Source organism: Zymoseptoria tritici, chromosome 9 (assembly GCF_000219625.1).
Source record: "Zymoseptoria tritici IPO323 chromosome 9, whole genome shotgun sequence".
Taxonomy (NCBI): domain Eukaryota; kingdom Fungi; phylum Ascomycota; class Dothideomycetes; order Mycosphaerellales; family Mycosphaerellaceae; genus Zymoseptoria; species Zymoseptoria tritici.
The window spans coordinates 168,504-187,992 of record NC_018210.1 but is presented as its reverse complement, the minus strand read 5'-3'; the positions used below and the strand labels follow the sequence as shown (position 1 = coordinate 187,992).

Genomic DNA, 19,489 nt, shown 5'->3' with positions numbered 1-19,489 from the left:
GCTTTAATCCACCGGTCAGGATGAATGTAGAGATGAATGTGTGCAAGCACTAACCACTTTTGTTGCGAATGGGAATTGCTTCGAATGGACGCTGGAGAGCTCTACCTACTGGGAGTATGCTTGGTCCACCTGCAGCTTGGCCATAAGTAGCCAGGAGGCGCAGGTCGGCAGTGCAAGCAAGGTGCGAGTGAGTATGAACCTCCGACTTGCGTCGCTTACAGACTTGCCAGTCCGATCAGAAGGCAGACTCTCCACAACTCCGCATGAAAGCTACGCTGTGGTCATAACTAGCCACAAAGCATTGATGAACGCACATTAGCTGGCAAATTGTCCTCATTCAACTCCGACTGTGTTCCACATCTGCAACTATGTGTACTTCCCAACCTATCGAAGTCCAATTCATACTCGCTTATCTCTGCTTAGTCCGAACCTGCCTAACAACTCTCCCTCCTCCACCACCACCCGGAACAAATGTCTTCGGGAGTCATCTCAGCTACACACTAGTCGACACAGCTTGAACATACACAACCTCCGTGGTCGTCACACGGGCCGCTGCCCACACCCGTGCGGCCTCCAAGTTTATCCGTGCAGCCTCCTGCTTCATCCTTCCAGTCGCTTCGACTTGTTCGATCCAGCTAGCGGCCGACAGTGCCCACCAGAAACACAACCCAATCAAGATGTGCGCGGCTAGCAGGCTCAAGTTATGTTTTCACGACGTCGTAGCCCTGGCCCGTCCTTCGGCGCTGTTCGAGTATGCTTCCTGGTACGCTCTCTCGGCGTCCGTGAGTTCCTGCTTGATGCGGACGTGGAGGGCTTGAGCGGTGTCGATGTTGGCTTTGAGGGCGGCGAGCGTTGGTTCTGGTGTGATTGATTGTTTTGATGGGATCGGACTGACGGCGTGGCCTTTCTCGAGTCCTTGGTATGATGGTGCGGACATGTTGGAGGTATTGGCTGGCTTTTCTTCCTGCAGCAGTCGAGAATCTTGGAGGGTTTCTTTGATTGGACTGGGCCTGATGTATAACGCTGCAAATTACGCTTCAAGGAACTGAAGTGCTTGCGAAGTGCTGTGTCTGGAACGTTCGTGGAGACAGGAGGCGCAGACATTCTTTGAAGCAAGGGATAAAGCTCCACGACCGGTGAAACTGGTCTTGCTGCCTTGCACAGCCCGATGAATCCTTTGAGGGACAGGAGATCCGTTGCATTATCCTCATGACCAGCTCCCGAATACCGCAAATCACATGACTACCACAAACTACTGTTGGTTCCCGTACCGACTCTTGGCCGCTTCCCAGGCTATTATAGCTCCGATGAGCAACCCGCCGATAAACGAGAGCAACAGATCCCACTCATTCAATTTGCCACCCTCCGCCTGGCTGTATGCCCGTCTTGCGTCTTCGAGGCTCCGGTTTGTCTGATCTTGCCCGGCCTGTGCGGCGTTCATATCCTTGCCGAGTTTAACAAGCGTCCGTCGCTTTGCATTTGCGTTTTTAAGGGCCTTAAGTTTATACCGGAGAGTCTGGGCGGTGTCTAAATTGACTTTGAGCTCTGCAAAGATAGTTTCTGATTTCGGTGACTGCTCTTTTTTAATAGTCTGTTCTGGTTCGAGCTTAGTTCCCGGTGCTGGCGCCGCCTGGAGCTTTGTGGCGGTAGCAGAATAGCGCATGGTCGAGAAGCAGGTAGAGGGATCTCGAAAAGTTTTCGAGTCTTGTTAGAAGTCGGTTTTTAGCTTGTTTTCTGGCACATTTCGTTAAGTATGGAGAGGGTATGCACACAGTTCCAAAGATAACGATGCAAAGAATTCGACCGCAAGCAAGGGACGATGCTTTTCGACATCGCACAGCCTCGATACATCACCAAGCGCCAGGGACACACACGGCAACCTATGCAACTAGCGATATACTGCCTGAAATTTGACCGAAGACTACAATAACGGTCCGCGAATTGCGTCAGCTCCAAATCCATGCGATGCCACACACTTGCTTTCCTGGAGAACAAGGAGCCTGGATGTATCCGAGCAGACCAAGCGTCATCGCAAGCATTCGTCCGGCAGCCAGCTATCCACTGCTCGTGTCCACCGGAACGGCCACATATCTCGTAATAATCGCTGGCTCCGCTTGCTTCGCACACGGGACCGAGTCAGCCCGATCAAGAATCAGATCACGAACACAACGACTCCGGCAACGACGCAGACCGAAAGCATTTTTCTTCCACCATTCCGGGCTGACCTCCCATTCTTGCGCTTTGCGTACAGTCTCTTTCGCTTTTGTTGCGGTTTTGTGCGCTTTGCAGGCGTCCCACAGGTTCATCTCGGCGCGGTCGCGGGCGGCTCGAGCGGTGGCGATGTTGGCCTTCAGCTCTTCGATGGTCGGCATTATCGCTACTGCTAGCTCCTCATAAACGGCGAAACTGGGCTCTGTCGCTACCTACTGGCTTGGCCTTTCGAGACACTCGGTTCATGTGTTCGAAGATCTCGGTAGAACAAGGAGGCGCAGCTATATGTCGAAGCAAGGGATAATACGGAGTCCCCGAGGACCGGTGAAGTTGACAATGCACAGCCGTGTCTCGCAATCAGGCACAGGAGCTCGCACGATGGACGAAGCCTCGAGCTCGATGGCTATCTTTCAAACTATTCTGCCTCCACCACGATAGCCACAGGCCAGCCGAGCCGAGTACAGTAAAGTACACCGTTTACTTCGAACAAACCAGACCCAGAACCAAACAACCACCTATGACCAATCCGCTCACAAAAGCAAAGCCCACTTCTACCCCGCTCAATCTGTAACCGCCTCCTAGATCGTATGAAATCTGGGCCTTTTTAAGGATCTCCCCTGCCTAGAGATAGGCGACTTGCGCGGCGTTCAGGTCTTTGCCGAGCTTGGTAAGTGTGCGCAGATCCGTGAAGGTGCGCTGCTCTGCGTCTGCTTGCTGGAGAGCTTCGAGATCGTTTCGCATGCTGGCGCTCGGATCTAGGTGGAGCAGGAGGTTGGAAGGAGGCTCTGCGGAGAGGTCTTTTGCTTCAGAACGATTGAGCCTGGTGGGGTGGGAAGTTGGCTTACTGGAATGGTCTGCGTTGGTCTCCATTTTGTTTGCTAGCTTTCGTTTGCAATTATCAGAGTTTGCGATACTGAGGTGAGATTTTGAAAGACGTAAGTGTGTCACGGAGGCACTCACCTCTCGAGATGTGCGGTGCGCAGTCTCGCTGCTGATGCAAGGGATGAACGAGTCTATAACCGCAGCCGTACCGACCTGCGGGTAAACATTTTGCAGCTCTAGGATAGGACAAATCTGATCGCAGACACGATGCATCGATATCGCTACCGAATCTAGCTCCGAACCGCACCTTTCAACCACACTCGTGCAGCCATATTAGCGTTCTCCTCTCGGCTCGATAGCCAGAACTCGCCAGAACTCGAAATTTTTCAGCGATGCCCTCCATATCCCGACGTCTGCGCCGTATACACCGTCGCCTGCGTCGTCCGCTTCGGACTCTTGTACCACCAAATCGCCAGTCCGGTCCCACACCCGACAATCAACAAGAAAAACAGGGCTGAATATGCCCGTCTCCCCGTCATGCCGGGACCAGTGCTGTATGCACGCTGGGCTTCATGCAGCTCAAGTCGGGTCTTCTGATGGGCAAGCAGAGCGGCGTCTCGATCGGCTGCCAGCTCGGCGCGGGTACGTAGCTCTGGTCGTGGTGGCCGAGAAGCTTCCGAATCGAGCCCCGGGCTGTCATCGCCGGCGTCTTGAGTGGCCGCGGGCATCCTCGGTGTCGTCTCTTGCTTTGCTTGATGCGTTGCATTAGCGCTCGAGCCTGGTTGGAGCTCGATGTAGGATGGCGGCAGGTTGGAGAGATCTCCTAATCTTGCGCAGGATAGGTGAAGCATATTGTTCCTTCGGATTCTGTTAATATGCGAGGGAACTCGCTGGATTGCTGGAGTACTAGAGTATTACGACCAATTTGATCGAGGCCAAAGCACTATATGCTCTTGACGATCGCTCAGAAATAGCAAGGCGCAGTTGCAAATTGTCATCGAGGAATGTGAAGCTAAGGCGCGGTCAAAAGATGTCAGCAAGGGGCAAGTCAGTCTTCACCGGAGCGGCCTTGTCCGGTCTACGCTCGTCTTATTCATTGCATTACCGCACGATCACCCTAACACAGTTCCAAACTCCAACGAACGAGAAACGCCCTAAGTCCGTGTGAAGAAGACTGCGAGCTCACATCCTTCTTCCAGGCTTTGGGCCAGAGTCTTTACACATTTATGGTGCTCGTTCCGCCGCTTTCCAGCCTCTCTTCGCCGCCGGCCAGAGTAGGTGCTGGAAATTGCTCGTTGCGCACCACAACAATAAATCCCACGACAAGCGCCGACATCGCCGTCATAACTATCAAGTCCTCGTACTAACATCCTTCGTGCATGCATTGTATCTCAAGTCGAGCATTTCCTACAGGTGTACCTGTCGCCGGTTAGTCATATTCACAGGACGTCTCAGCGGGTATAGTACGAAGGCTGACCTCTATAGTGGTTCCGGATGCGAAAGTACACGAACGGTATGTATGTTCCCTAGAAGGACGATAGCACAACAGTTAAGAACATCGTCCTGTGCACCTTGGGGTCCCTGATTTGCTCCGGCTTAACGCTGCTAGCAGATCGTGGAGCGGCTTCCACATTGGACATACGACCGGAGTGCGAAGTCGAGGCTTCATCGTCGACCTCGTCCTTATAGCTGCTCCCGTAATCTTGCCTTCCGCACGCTTTAGCTACGTTAAGCGCTAGGCTTTCGGCCTTTTCTTCGTGAGTTTGCGCCGGAAGCGGTGCTTCACTGAGCGCACATAGGTACTAAGTAGCGATGATGGCGGTCACAACTCGTGTCATCCTAGGTGCAGCCTTGGTTACTAAGGCACTGCGCTTGTAAAGGTATCGATCCGTCTCGTGTGCCTATATTAATCAGTTCTGGAGATCTTATTGTATTTATGCATGCTTCGACAGACCTCTGCTGGAATCTCGGACTATGAAGTATGCCGTTCGGAAAACGAACTCCACCGAAAATACAAGAACCCACCCTAGAAGGAGACCTTTGGAACTAACAGTCCAGCTGGCAACGCCGTCGGGCTGTTCTTTCTGCTTCTCCTTCATCGAAGCTTGTGAATTCGTTACTGCTATCGCAGAATCGGATAGAGTAAAGGTGTAGAGGGAGTGCTGCAGTAAGGGAGGAATTCGTAGGTGGAGAGCAAAGATCAGAGATGGGGGGACTCACCGGTCGATTTGCAAGCAAGGGATGAGCTCGAGAGGCGCAGGAGGGAAGAATCGATTTGTGCTACGTCAAATATGCAGCATAGCGTCACTTATCGATCTCGGCGGGACGATGAATTCAGTCATACTGGTCCGATCGCAAGGCTTTGTAAGTGCGTGGAAACGAACCCCCGGCGATACTACTGTTTCGATGCGGCCAAGACTAAAGGGCATACCGAAGTAAAGAGATTTTTGGCGCGTCGTGTAAAATCGTCGTCGTTGAATTCAACCAATCGAGAACGGTAATAGGGCGTATGCGCCGACGCGCACTCCGCAACATTTTGCATTTTGCAGTAATGCGAACGAGATGCTGCTCCTTGGTTTCGACTGGTAAGTAGATCTAGCAGAGGTCGAATTAAAGTTGCGACGCGGTGCACCTTAACCCCTGAATCGACTCGATGTTAATCACCGCAGGAATAAGTGCCTGAGGCATAAAATGGCTATAACCGACTGTCTTTCTTTTGCTTCTTCCTTACGGAAGCCCGAAGCTTAAGGAGGTACTCTAAGTCCAAGATCTTGCCCTCGATACGTACTGTACTGGACACTAAGTCGAAACAGCCGCATGTGCTCGTTAAAAGCTGCGTCCATCCGTATAGGAGGAAAGAAGATTCGAGAGGGATTGAGCGGACTCATCACTAATCGATTTTGGGTGAGCTGGGCTCTTAATTGTTTCATAAGATATTTAATACTGATGATTCGAATAGCACTTTTGCCCGCTAGCTTCCTGGTGATCTGTGTGCGTAAAGCAAGCAAAGGAAAGCAAGACTCCGTAGCCCCTCGTCAAAGGAGGACTGCGTCTCGGTATCTGAAACGCAGAGCTTTGATCAGCCTGTCGGGAGAAGCACACGCGACCATGGCGATTGCCTGTGGACGAAGATTTGCGTGCGAGAAAGTCCGCTTTTGGACGAAGGTTTGCGTACGAGGAAGTCTATTAGTCTTGCGGAGTTTGATGTCGTCTTCCTTGCTTATAAAGAAGTTATGCGTCGATTAAAGAAGTACGATAATTTTTGGCATGTGATTGTGTAGGTGCAGTATTGCAGCACTAACATTCCTAGTGTTGCAGTGCTAATTTAGAAAGAAAAGACGACCAACTCTCCGTAGCTTCTCCATTCTGGAGCGCTGCGTCTCGGTATCTAAAAGGCAAGGCTCTAATGACGCTGCCGGGAAAGTGGTGTGTAGGCTGAGCGCTTGGTGACAGCTTTTGGGACGCAGCCATGTCCTGCGGCTAAAGTGTTCGGTTGGAAGATGCTTAGACCGGGAGCCGCTGCGAGAAGTGTAACTCTGCACTGCTTTGGTCGAGAGCGGAGGAGAAGAGATCGAATTCTTAGGGCAGAAGAACAGAGTTGAGAGCGAGTCTGCCGCGTAGAGAGGAGCAACGCTCCGTATCTGCTCTCTATTTCGGTGCTGCCTCTCCGTATGATAAGCCCAGGACTTCGATGATCCCGCCGGGCGGAAAGAATGCGCGCTAGCAAGATGACAGTCTGTGAAATGCGGAGGCGTGAAGTTCGTGAAGTCCGCATTGCCCGGGTGTCGATGACTTTGCCGGCCTCAGTTGTTTCTCAAGAAAGCGATCAAGGCGTCCATCTTCGCCAGATCTCTCTCCGCTTGCGCCAAGATGCGCACGTTAGGCTCCACGATCGTGGTCTGGTAAGAACTGCGCTCGTGATCCCATGCATGTTGGTCCTTCAGTCCTTCGACAGTGTGCAGGTAGCTTCGCTTTGCAGTGCAGCTCCTCACCAATTTCGACTTCCACGACGACTGGTACATCTGGAGAATGTAACCTTTGGTCGTCTTGGGATTCGAGATGACCAAGGCAGTATCTTTGAACTGCGCTTCATGCGCGTCGATGAGCGTGTGATGCGCTTGGCTCTGGAAGACCTTGCTTCCCTCAGCTTTTACGAATCGAGTAACTCTCGTCTTGGGCATGGTCGCAACGGCTCCGTTGAAACGGAATGTTACCAAGGGTGGGTCACCATCGTCTGGGATGACGATTAGCTCTTGGTCTGGAGCTTGCTGGCTAGGGGCCGAGCCTCGTCGTGTCTGGCGGTGTGTCTGCCGTCTTCGAGCGGCTTGCGCTGGAGCGGCCTGCATCTGGACTGGTCTTCCGGCTGTGAGGTGCGGCGTATGTTCTGCGGCTGCTGGCTGTTGAGGATGGGAAGAAATGTGAGCCTGGAACGGCGCTTGACGGGCTTGTTGCATATTGACCTGACCTTCCAGTCGCTGTGACAAGTCCGCCTCATCTGATCCCATGCGCGCTGCGCCCGCCATGCCTCGCGGATTGAAGCTGCCGAGGTTGAGGTCCTCTGGTCCTGGCGTCACAAAGATACTGTCGCCCCCATTGCCTGCCATATTTGTTCGCCGTCTAGACGCCTGCTGAGACGGGTCAACACGACCGACTGCTTCGGACTGCTGCGCTTGCTGCGAAATGTCACGACCATCAGGTGTCGAAGGATCAGCCGAACTCTCGTCCCTGCGGTCTGCTATGTTTCTTTCTTGCTCGAAACTGTTCGTCGTGCTGTGGAATGGTGAAAGGGTAGATGTCTTTGATGTGTGGGTGTCGAAGGTGATGACGTTGAATGTGGTATAGGATCGAGGGTTGAACAAGAAGTAGACGTAGAGATATAGCAGAGACAGGTGATTGCTGGTCCAAGCTCAAGCTACGTTCCGCTGTTGCCTTGAAGTGAATGCATGTGATGAAGGAACAGCGTGCAAGCAGATGGCAATTGTCTGGAAGCGTTCTTATGTGAGCGAGATGTTAATCAGATGTAGAGCTCGTCTTTCACTTACCGCGCCTAGAGTGTCCTTTCCGTAGATTGAAGTCGAGGTTTACCGGTGTGATCCAACGATTCTAGTTCAGCAGTGATTTTCCACATGTCACAAGGTTCAGAGACTCCAAGTCCGGGTCTCGATTGAACAGGCTAGATCGCACACAGATTCCGGTCATTGGACACTCTCGTAGGTTGAGGTCTCGCAGCTCACGGACTGTCGAAGATGAATCTTCTACAAATGTAGATCGAACGGAGGAAGGACCGTAGCATCGGGGTTTCCGGTTCTTTCCATTTCATGCAGCCAAAGTTGACTTTCACCTAGCTCTACACCTATAGTCTCGACAAAGGAAAGCGCCGGGGTAATCCGTACCCGTAGATTCATGCAACAAGTCTTCCTAGTGTCGGTCCGCCAGAGGTGACCACGTTCGAAGACAAAAGAACAGCGTCGAGCGTCCATTTTAATTTTCCATCTATCTTCCTAGACGTCCCCTACTAAGCGCTCCAGATCACGCATAACCGTACGGCACGTATCCTTCGCCGCGATAAACGAGCTCTCCTTCTGCTTCGACGCCCGCAACAGCCTGTCCTGTTGATTAGCACAGAATATCAATGTCTTCCTCTTCTCTTAATTAATGTTGTCGGTAGAGACTCGCCTCGCCTCCAAGATCAACTCCGCAACGTTCCACTTCTCGTGCAGGCGGGCAAGGCCGGTGGGATCAGTCCGTCCAGCACAGAAGATGACACGGCACAGCTTCTCCAAAGAGGCTCGCTCTCTTGAATCTGAGCTTGGTCGGGCTGCTGAGTAGGCTAGGTATAATCGATCGAAGAGTTCGAATGTAGGTTGTGCGGAGGCGGACTCCAGCGGTGGCTTGGCTCGATCGATGGTCCCATGGACGTATGAGTGGAACAATCCTGCGTTCTCGACCTGAGGGCCTGCTGGAGGTGCTGTTGGAGGTGCTGCTGCTGCTTGTGCTACTCCTGCTGCGCGGGCTAGTGCTCGAACCGCTGCAGCTGGAGCCACTGCAGCATGAGGGCGCCGCTGCTGCAGTACCCTAGCGTGATACGGTGGTGGCGCTTCGACACGGCGTAGAATGGGTGGTGGCAAGTTCCGTCGGGGTCCTGGGTCTCGTGGGTACGGGAGTCGCAGATCGAAGGCACGGAGCTCCTTAGCATCGCGGCGCCGCCGAACATCGTTCAGCTCTCGAAGTGGTCGAGAATCCTTCTCATCGCTGTCCAGGACGACGGGGTCGACGTGCTGCTAGTTGAGACGGAGGACTGGCATTCTTTGGGAAAACTGTGAACACGAGGCATTGGAATCGAGGCTTGCAGCGACTTACGCTGGAATTGCGAGCGTTTGGGAATCTGGATTAAATCGGACGAAATTCTGTTGTAGATATAAGTGGTGCTGTGGTGATATTAATGGTGTCATAAGCGGAGAATAGTGTGATCGTTTAAAAGCATGGTTCGTTAGAACTGATGGTGGATCAAGGAAGGCAGGCGTCAAAGCGAAGGGCGAAGAGAGGCATGGCATTGTGGGGAGATGCAAACGAGCGGCCTGGTCACCTTACCGAGATTCCAACAACAAGATTTCTGGGAGATGCCCACTTTAGAGTCGTGAGATTGAGCTTAATCCTGGATACGGGAAAGGTCGAGCCAGTTGCCGTCGGAAGCCCGCATAAACTGCAAATCTTCACCGTAGACCGTTCGCATGTTTCATGAGAAGGCAGCTGCCAGCCAACACGCGACGGAAATGCGCATGGCCGGCAAACAGTGGCACCCAGTCCATCTCTCTGCTGGAGACCGGCCGCTTTCATGTGCATGGTTCGACGGCGAGCCACATCATCCACGCAAGCCTGGAAAGTGTCGTTCCGGTAATCCGGGTGAGCGGCTCGTTGCTTCGCTTTCTGTCGTGATGTGTCGTGCAAAAGTGTGATAGAGGTAATTGCGCATCGAGAGCTTCATGTGAGGCGGGCTTGCTTTTGTATGTAAAAGCTCACGGCGGCATGGCATGCTGTGTTCCAGCTGCCTCGCTTCTCATTCGACAACAACACCCTTCGACTGTCTCGCGGCCGACCACTTCTTTGGATCAGCATTACAGTCAAGACAAGCAGTAGCACCACCCATCTGGGCGCTTACGTCATAGCTCTCACCAACGGCAGGAAGCGGCTGCGCTCAGACTCAACGGCATCCTCCCCGGCAAGACCTGCACGCAAGCGCCGCACACCCAGCCTCACCGACAGCATTAAGCTCATCGAATGCGCCGTCTGCATGAACTCGAAGCCACCGGGCCAATTCAAGAAATTCCCCTCTTGCCCGATCAACCCCTGCAAAAGGACCTGCAATTTCTGCTGCACCCGTCATGTCAAGATCTCACTTATCGAGAATCCTCTGACGGAGATTGCGTGCTTCTCATGTGCGGAGTTGATTCCCCGGCAGATTCTTGTGGATCAGTTTCTCAGGAGCAAGGAGGACAAAGAACATTATCAGTTCCGGCTCAAGCAGGCTGGACTGCGGGAAAGGAATGAGCGGGAGTGCATCTTCGGAGAGTGTATCCATTTCCAGATTCATGATCCGGCGGCCGATGGACGGTTGATCGCCTGTGAGAAGTGTTGCCGCCAATCTTGTCATCCTTGCATGGCTCCCGAGCACTCGGGTAAGACTTGCGAAGCATACCAGTCCCGCCTGCAGACAGCCCATGCTGCAGGAGAAGCCGCCACAAAGGACGCATTCGCCCAAGGATACACCGCTATAGAGCAGATCGGTAAGTTAGGACGCAGTAGGCCGAAGGAGAAAAGACCAGTTCACTGTCCGGGCTGTGGGCTCTGGACCGAGAGAGCTGAGGGCTGTCGGCGAGCAAGGTGTCCGACTTGCAAGATAGAGTTCTGCATTGGTTGCGGAGCGAAGTATTTGGGACGGAACAGTGTAGCGGCCAAAGGCAATAAGGCGCACGATCCCAGCTGCAAGAACTCCATTCGATCAAAGGAGGACACGAGATTTGTGCAGAGGAAAGACGGCCGGCCAAGGGTCCGAGAGAAAATCCATCCATCGCATCCAGTAGAGGAGCTTAAGATCACAAGCGATGATGCCGAGAACACAAGCGTTGTAGATGGTGCTTAAGAGGCTGGTACTGATGTTCAGACGGACTCGGTCAAGGTGCAGGCGGTGAGCGACCAGGAGTAGTTCTTTCGGCTTCGGAAATGATGGTAGGAGTTCAGTACTTACCGCGGACTGGAGAGTGAAGTAGAGAATGAAAAAAGCGCTGTCAAGAATGTTTTCACATTGAACAACTACGGCAGCAACGGTACGCCAGGATGGCTGTTTCGAATATGCCGATTGAGATTGTCTTTCCTCGAAGCTGGCCCGAAGCCTCTGGACTTTTTGCAGCCCGCAACTGGACAGTAGTATGCGTTGTTCGACGACATCGCTTCCGGATGCTGAGATGCGCAGTGGCGACGAACGTCGGCCTCGAGGTCTGATGCATATGCGCAATGCGGACATTTGGCTGGGCGGGTGTGCTTTTTGATGTGTTTGCTATGACTTTTGTCAGCGACCCGAGGTGTTCGATAGTTTATGAGACCCACTTGAGGAGATATGCTTTATCGAAAGTCTTCTGGCAGTGTTCGCAGCGAAATGCGCCTGGTGCTGGAGCGGTCTGTTGCGATGTGGAAGATTCTCGAGGTGGTGGTGGATTTGGTGTTTGATGGGTGAAAGAGCGATTAGGCTGTTGCAGAGGAACTGCAACTGGAACAAACGACGGCTGACTGCGCTCATAAACTGCGTTCTCCTGTCCAGCAGAAGAAGAGTTGCTTGGTCTCGATTCCCACGGCCACTGGGGTAAAGGCCCGCTACCTCCGGACAACCAGGAGGGACAAACGGTCTGAGGAGGGGATTCAAGATTGTGATGATGTAATTCTAGAAGATCTCCAGGTCCGGATAAGCCCAACGGAAGCTGGCTAGAAATAGGAACCCCTAAGTTTCAAGAGGAGTCGAGATAAGACCTGCTGGTCGGGAGGAGTCGCAATGCAAGAAGAACAAACCAGCCGCAGAAAGCAAAATCAAAATTGCGGAAAGAACGGATAAGCGGCACCACCAGGGCCAGCTAGGAAAGAAAGAAGATCGTTGTGACACGAGGTGCGGTGGCATATATGCTTCAGCGAAGCTGCTGCAGCTCTTTCAGCTTGGCGAGGAATGATTGGCTGGCTCGATGGTATGCCTTAGCATGAGAGCTCCGACGATCTTGCGCTAGCAGCTATCGTTCTCCTTGCAGCTTCGGGATGCATCATTGGCTGCTGCCATGGTATGCCTCACATACATGCAGGGTCAGATTGGGTAAGACGGTTCCAAAAGACAGCTCAAATCCGTGGGTCCAATGCTTGAGGAGTGGAGACAAAGAAATGGTATGCCTTAAACCGACGGCATGGTAGCAATCGAACCAATGAGAGACATACCGAGCAGTGTCGAAATGCTTCCATCCTTTGCTGCCAAACAATGTGTGCGGTGTTTGTTGTAAAGTCGACCAGGCATAAGAGGGTCGGTCCAGCCGCCAGTGCTGTGGTTCTGGTTTAACCACATCTCGCAATGGAGCCAATCTTCATCGACACCACCGCTGCTCTAGCCGATTTTCTCGGTGGTCTGGGCGAGACCCTCGGGCAGCCACCGAGACTCTACATGGACCTGGAAGGCAACGACCTGTCTCGCGCGGGCACCTTGTCGCTCATCACGATTCTGCTCGAACCGGAGAAGGACGTCTACCTCATCGATATTACCACGCTTGGACAGAAGGCTTTCAGCACCGCGGACGACAATGGCCGGACGTTCAAGTCCGTCATGGAATCTCCCGACATCATCAAGGTCTTCTTCGACATCCGCAACGACTCCGATGCCCTGTACAGTCTGTATAGGGTCCGCGTCGCCGGCATCGAAGACTTGCAGTTGATGGAACTGGCATCCCGAAACTTCTCCAAGAAATGCGTCAACGGTCTCGCCAAGTGTATCGACGGCGACCACACTATCGGTCATGCCGAGAAAAGACAGTGGCAGACCGTCAAAGACCAGGGCAGGAAGTTGTTCGATCCGGCCAGAGGCGGATCGTACTCCGTCTTCGACCAGCGTCCTCTGTCGGAAGATATGAAACAGTACTGCGCTCAAGATGTCACCTTCATGCCGCACCTGCGCCAAGCCTACCGCCAGAAGTTGTGCGATGCTTGGTGGAGAAAGATCGAGGCTGAGACTGTCGTTCGCATTCAGCTGTCGCAAACTCCGAGGTACAACGGCAAAGGTCGACACATGGCTCTTGCACCGACCAGTTGGATGCATTTTGTTCCGAGCTCGTCCGAGAGGCAGCTTCGTACGCTTTTGCAGGATATGACCGACCGGAACGCAGTCGAAAAGTCGCGTCCATCGTCTCCAAGCCCTGTTGACATGCCAATTGGGAAGAGCGATGTTGACGACGCGGCTGCCGTGGCTCGCGGGCCGGATGAGCTTGAAGAGCTTGCCCAACGGGAAACGGTGACGAGGAGATCGAGTTCCGTTGTCGACTCCGACGGCGACTTTGCGGGCAGCTATGGAGGCGGCAGATTCGGAGGCGAAAGTCCAGACTACGGTAGCAGTGGAGGTGATAACTTCACTGCGTGTGACAAGGACGACTGCGGATACTGCGGGCGCTGCGCATATTAGTCTCGTGTGAACCGGACGGATGCTCGCAGAGGACTTGGTACCTTTGATTTTCATGCAGTGTGGCGCGGTGACGGGAGAGAAATAATGTCGTTTTCATAAAAATAGTTTCATTGAGTCCGCAGGCAGTGCCACCAACGCCGTCGCTAATTTCAATCATTCCCAGTGTGGTATCATCAATTCGTGATTCAAGTGACCATTGGATCGCCGTCAACCGGACCATCCAGCCCGATCGGAAGAGTCTCCGGCAGCTGAACCTTGGCCTCCCGTGCTTGCATCTCAGCCCAGGCTCTCGCGCGGACCAGTTGACGAATCTTTGCTTCGGGTCGCTGACCTTTGCTGTTCAAGATGGCTTCATTGACGCTGTCGGCAACGGTCTCGCGCAGCTTCAAGTCGAGCAACACCTTGAACTCCGCCGTCATCTTGTCCGGCGGGAAGATCATCAATGCCATTGTCCGCTCCAAAGCTTGCTGATATTTCTGGTCGGTCGGCGCACGGGGCGAGAGCTGCTCCGTGGCAAACTCAAGCGCGGGGCGAAACTCGCTTGATTGTGGATTGCCGCCGTCGGGCTTGTTCAGGATCGATCGGATGATCTCGATCAATTGGAGCTGAAGGAGATCGAAGTGGAGGATGTGGTCGGTGTCGAGTATCTTAGCACAAAGATGTCAGCTTGCTGTACAAATCGGCGCGGCATGGAACGAGTGTGGTAAAGTCTTCTGGATCATACTGAGGACTGAAGTGTTGTAGTTGTGTCTCATCAACAGCACGTGGGCTGGATATGAGTGGTGCATGAAACAAATAATCATTTCGAAGGGGGTGGTGATGGGGAGAGATGTAGCGTACCTGTGGATCAAGCTCGTTGATCAGATCAATCGCTTCGTCGATCTTCCCAGCGTGGATAGCGCTGCGGATCTGAACGCGATCTCGAATGCCATCAGTGTCGAAGGGCTGAGAGATATTTGTCTCCTGGGCAAACTTTGCAGCAGCTCCTGGATATCCCTCGGAGACGAGATAGTCCATGATGACCCAGTTGATGTCACTGAAGCAGAGTAATGTCAGCTTTTGTCCATGTCCACTCATTGTGTCGGATGGAAGTTGTGAGGGCGTATTCGTTCAGAGGTACAATCAATTTTTCTCCGCACGAAATTCTAGGAGAGATTCCCAATTGTTTTTTAACACATCATGTGAAGGGCAGGGAGGTGTCGGATGGTCGGACTGGCAGATCGGTGCATACCTCTTGCTGGGCTTCATCTCCTCGACTTTCTGTTCGAACAGCAGAGCGGATCGCATGCTGGCGGTTGCGGATGTGGATGAGGTCTGCGATGAGGAAGAAGACGAGTCAGTGGAGGAATCATGTGGCAGGTAGAAGTTGTCGAAGAGCGATTGGGTGAATATGGCATTGCGGCGTTGAGTCCACGGCCGGTAGCCGATGGGTATTGGGCGCGTGGGAGAAGGCATGACAGGCTGAGTGCAACGTACCATTCCGTACTCAGTCTCCTAGAAATCTCGTCGCAAGGCCAACATATCTTCTCGAAGCTGGAGGCCGCGCAAGATTCGGCTCATCGCGGGAGGAGATGAAGGGCGATGAGATGTGAGATGCGGTAGATCGATGTTGGTGGGAGGAATTAGAATCAAAGCTGAGGTCGAGCTTCTCTGCGAAAAGAACCGACCTGAGATGCTTGGCAGGCTAGTCCCAGAAGAGACTCGCGCGGAGGACCATCTTCGCTCAACCTTGCTCGATTTTCTTTCATCTTTCCGTCTCCACTTGCGCCTTCAATCTTCTTCATCGCCAGTCAGTCCCGGCCGACGACGATGTGGACGATCGTAGTCTCAGCCTCGGTATTGTCCATGCGACTGCGATGAGCGTACCCTATCTCGAGCTCCCGACGAGCTCCCTTGCCGAGCTGCAGGAACCCATCTCAACACCCAAAAGTCAGGGCGACGAGTCACCACGCGCTCACTACTCGCCGCCATGGGCTGACACCTCCATCATTGGCATTGCTGGCAGCTCCGGCTCGGGCAAGACTTCTTTGTCACTGGCCATCATCAAGGAGCTGTCGCTGCCATGGGTGGTGATTCTGTCCATGGACAGCTTCTACAAGCCTTTGACGCCAGAGCAGTCTCGAACCGCGTTCAGAAATGAATACGACTTCGATGCTCCAGAAGCCATTGACTTTGATGTTCTGGTGGAGAAGCTTCGGGATATCAAGTCCGGGTATGCCCAGTCCTCTGCCCAGGCTCCTCCGCCACCGCTGACATTTGGATGAAGTAAAAAGGCAGATATCCCGGTATACTCCTTCGAGAAGCATGCAAGGCTGGAGCATACCACTACGATCTACTCTCCCCATGTACTGGTTCTTGAAGGCATTTTCGCTCTTCACGATCAGCGAGTGCTAGATCTCTTGGACCTGAAGATCTTCACCGAGGCCGATGCCGACCTGTGTTTGTCCCGAAGACGTGAGTAATGTCACTTTGCCTCACGAACGCAGCCAGCTGACCCAGAACCAGTTCTCCGCGATGTCCGTGAGCGAGGTCGAGACATTGAGGGCTGCATTAAGCAGTGGTTCTCTTTTGTGAAGCCCAACTTTCACCAATACGTTGAGCCGCAGCGAAATGTCGCAGGTACGTTGATAACTTCATGAATCCAAGCACTGGCCCTCCGTCCCATTGTGATGATCAAACACAAGCATAGTTCAACCGAAACTCTTGAGGAAAAACACTTACCATCTTTTTTTTTGTCTGATCCAAATCCTTCACACTCGCCTCTACACAAAAGCAAATTTGGAGAGGACCACAGCTGACACAATTCATGCGGCAGACATCATCGTCCCACGAGGCATCGAGAACAAGGTCGCAATCAGCATGGTCTCGGACAGGATCCACAAGACTCTGGACGAGAAGTCTGCAATACACCAGCTTGAACTCCGCCGCCTTGGGCAAGTGGCAGATGATGCTTCGCTGTCGAAGAATGTGGTGATCTTGGAGCCCACGAACCAAGTGCGCGGCATCAACACGATGCTGATGGATCCTTCATTGTGCAGGGAAGATTTCATCTTCTACTTTGACCGTTTAGCAGGCATGCTGGCGGAACAAGCGTACGAGTCTGGCTTGTGCTACAAGGCCAAGACGGTGAATACCCCAGTACCTGGCGAGACCTACCAAGGACTGCAGCTCGACGGCGAAGTCTCAGCCGTGGTCATCCTCCGTGGTGGCTCGATCCTCGAGACCGGTCTCAAGCGAGTCATCCCGGATTGTCGCATCGGTCGAATGTTAATTCAGACAAACTTCCGCACCGGTGAGCCAGAGCTGCACTACTACAAGCTCTCCGCGGACGTGGCCCAGCACAAGCGCGTGCTGCTCATGGACCCGCAGATGTCGAGCGGAGGTGCTGCGCTCATGGCTGTGCGGGTGCTGCTCGACCACGGCGTCAAGGAGCATCGCATCGTCTTCGTGACTTACATGGCTGGGAGAAACGGTCTGAATAGGCTGATGAGCGTCTACCCTTCCATCAAAGTCGTGGCTTGTAGAGTCGTGGATGATATGGAGGTAAGGTGGGTGGAGGAGAGGTATTTGGGCTGCTAGACTTTTCAATACTTGCAGGCTTGCATTTCACTCCATTTTTTCTCATATCATTTTCACATGCTCGTCTTCTTTCACCGAGCCGCCGGCTTGCGAGCTCGACGGCTCGATCCGCCTCGCATCGCTTTCTCCGTTTGTAGTCCATCAAATTGCCTATGCATCTCCCACTTCTTCTTTCAACTCCATCTGCCACCTCCTTCACGGCTCCGCTTGCGACCATGTCGCAGGATAACATCCACCACGGCGACCCACCCCGCGCCCATCCGACGATCAATGCAATACTCAGTCGAATCCCGCGGCTGAGTCTTGGACAACGCCCACAAGATCAATGTGGGCGCAACCGGCGTGTCCGCAATCGGCCTCGCAACCTTCGCCAGCCTGCTTTTGGGCATTGCGCCGGAGCACCAGCTCCTCCAGAACTTGCGCAATGCATTGCATGCGAAGTCGAGCGCTGTGCGGAGGACTTTCCCTCCTTCGAACAAATTGGCGGCATTTGTGAACACGGAAGCGAAACTTGTCGGTCCTGCTGGTCTGCGTGGCTGTCGGCCCAGATGGATGCTGTGGCGGTTGATCTGGTCTCCTGCGCGCAGTGCGCAAACCCTCTGAACGTGCCTGACGTCCGGCATCTCACTTCCGACGCCGTCCATGAACGGTAAGCGATCAATCCTCCGGCTTGGTAAGACCATTGAAAAAGACGGGAGCTGACATAATTTCAGCTATATGGCAGTCACATTGGCCGCCACACTGGCTGCTACTCAAGACTTCCACGCTTGTATCTCGGCCACTTGCAAGGCCGGCCAGTTCCACGACGAAGCCGAAAACATCCTCACCTGCGGGACCTGTGGTCTCGTTCAATGCGTCTCATGCGGCTGCGCCTTCCACCACGGTGTGTCATGTCAAGAACATCAAGAGAGTGAGGAGATCAGGTTGGCGAACAGCAGGGACAAGAATGAAGACGAAGCAGCTTCAGAGAAGTTGCTGAAGGAGATTACGAAGACATGTCCCGGCTGTAGCATAAGAATCCAGAAGAACGAGTCAGTATTCCTCCCGCCAGTACATATCCGATGAGAGCCGTGGCTGACATTGCTCACTTCACAGAGGATGCGATCATATGACGTGTACGTTAGCTGGCACTTCTGTCCGGACGCTGAGCTCCTACTGACTTCATTGCAGGCTCTCAATGTCGACATCAGTTCTGCTGGCTCTGCTTTGCTCCCTATGTGGAGATCCTCGCACATGGCAATCAGCATCATGCCACCGACTGCATGTACAACTCCGCCAATATGCCAGCTCAAGGTGCTATGGACCACGGCTGGGACAATTTGCCAGCTCGAGCTGCTGTGGATGACGGCTGGGGAGGCGATGATGATGGATGGGGAGAGGAAGTGGTCCAGCATAACAATTTCCCTGATGAACGGAGACTTCCTGGTGATCTTCCTGGATACATCGACCTGACCGCTGATGACGATGACGTGGCTATCGACCGCGCACAGGACCTTGTGGAAGACAACAGGGTGACAGATGCCATCAACGACGGTTGGGAAATCTACCGTCGTGACGGGCAGGTATTCGCGGGAAGGCATGGATGGATCAATCACGGGATCTTCCCAGAACCTCCTCCGTTCGTGTGGGTTGAGCCGCTATACGAAGGTGGTGATCGGAGAGGAGTCGCTAACGACGATGAGTGGCTGGACGCTGCCGCCTACGACAGAGTCCTTGCCGCCAATCGAGATCGGGAAATTGACATCGACAGCCAGCAGGCGCGTACCGACGATGATGGAGCGTGGGACTTTCACGAGATCAGGCTGCCAAGCACTCGCGATGAGTGGGGTATCAATGACAACCGCCCGAGGGCAGAGACTGATGATCCATGGGGTGATGGACTCAACAATGCTCAAGCGGACGATCAGGAGACCATTATCGACGCTCAGTGGATCGCTGTTGCCGAAGCTCGGGAAAATGGACAGGCTGCCGATCCAGGGCGGGCAAGTAGGAGGCGGAGAAACGCTGCCAACAGAAGACGGGCGGACGCTGTCGCGCTATCGCAGGCGAACGCCGCGATCGTGGGGGCGCAAATATCAGATGCTCCTCAGTTGTGGGAAATCGAGGGCGAACTGTGAGGCCGGAGACCAGCGGTGAGTTTGGCTCTTCTCCGGGTTACGTCTGGACTTCCTGATTCGA

The 19,489-nt window shown here is 53.6% G+C and overlaps 8 protein-coding genes across 8 annotated transcripts; 3 read left to right on the top strand and 5 right to left on the bottom strand.

Moving 5' to 3' along the window:
* Positions 1–215: 215 nt before the first annotated feature.
* Positions 216–937, bottom strand: MYCGRDRAFT_95515 (uncharacterized protein; the record flags this gene model as incomplete). The annotated part of the gene is made up of 3 exons (XM_003849228.1): positions 216–275; positions 563–635; positions 768–937. 3 exons carry the CDS (start codon positions 935–937, stop codon positions 216–218), a joined length of 303 nt encoding a protein of 100 aa, XP_003849276.1.
* Positions 938–2,054: 1,117 nt separating this feature from the next.
* MYCGRDRAFT_95514 (uncharacterized protein) lies at positions 2,055–2,372 on the bottom strand (the record flags this gene model as incomplete). Its single annotated transcript, XM_003849227.1, has 1 exon — positions 2,055–2,372. The coding sequence occupies one exon, from the start codon at positions 2,370–2,372 to the stop codon at positions 2,055–2,057; it is 318 nt and encodes a 105-aa protein (XP_003849275.1).
* Positions 2,373–2,832: 460 nt separating this feature from the next.
* Positions 2,833–3,884, bottom strand: MYCGRDRAFT_95513 (uncharacterized protein; the record flags this gene model as incomplete). Its single annotated transcript, XM_003849226.1, has 4 exons — positions 2,833–2,966; positions 3,057–3,093; positions 3,172–3,246; positions 3,462–3,884. The coding sequence occupies 4 exons, from the start codon at positions 3,882–3,884 to the stop codon at positions 2,833–2,835; spliced, it is 669 nt and encodes a 222-aa protein (XP_003849274.1).
* Positions 3,885–6,836: 2,952 nt separating this feature from the next.
* Positions 6,837–7,637, bottom strand: MYCGRDRAFT_95512 (uncharacterized protein; the record flags this gene model as incomplete). Its single annotated transcript, XM_003849225.1, has 1 exon — positions 6,837–7,637. One exon carries the CDS (start codon positions 7,635–7,637, stop codon positions 6,837–6,839), a length of 801 nt encoding a protein of 266 aa, XP_003849273.1.
* A 2,134-nt stretch (positions 7,638–9,771) lies between these two features.
* MYCGRDRAFT_95511 (uncharacterized protein) lies at positions 9,772–11,173 on the top strand (the record flags this gene model as incomplete). The annotated part of the gene is made up of 3 exons (XM_003849789.1): positions 9,772–9,936; positions 10,049–10,817; positions 10,983–11,173. The coding sequence occupies 3 exons, from the start codon at positions 9,772–9,774 to the stop codon at positions 11,171–11,173; spliced, it is 1,125 nt and encodes a 374-aa protein (XP_003849837.1).
* A 1,476-nt stretch (positions 11,174–12,649) lies between these two features.
* On the top strand, positions 12,650–13,366 carry MYCGRDRAFT_17511 (uncharacterized protein; the record flags this gene model as incomplete). The annotated part of the gene is made up of 1 exon (XM_003849790.1): positions 12,650–13,366. A coding segment is annotated over one exon (717 nt), but the record flags the coding sequence as incomplete, so codon positions are not given.
* A 551-nt stretch (positions 13,367–13,917) lies between these two features.
* Positions 13,918–15,019, bottom strand: MYCGRDRAFT_48216 (uncharacterized protein; the record flags this gene model as incomplete). The annotated part of the gene is made up of 3 exons (XM_003849224.1): positions 13,918–14,379; positions 14,573–14,768; positions 14,964–15,019. 3 exons carry the CDS (start codon positions 15,017–15,019, stop codon positions 13,918–13,920), a joined length of 714 nt encoding a protein of 237 aa, XP_003849272.1.
* Positions 15,020–15,501: 482 nt separating this feature from the next.
* Positions 15,502–17,311, top strand: MYCGRDRAFT_75274 (uncharacterized protein; the record flags this gene model as incomplete). The annotated part of the gene is made up of 4 exons (XM_003849791.1): positions 15,502–15,944; positions 15,999–16,186; positions 16,238–16,351; positions 16,548–17,311. 4 exons carry the CDS (start codon positions 15,589–15,591, stop codon positions 17,309–17,311), a joined length of 1,422 nt encoding a protein of 473 aa, XP_003849839.1.
* Positions 17,312–19,489: the final 2,178 nt, after the last annotated feature.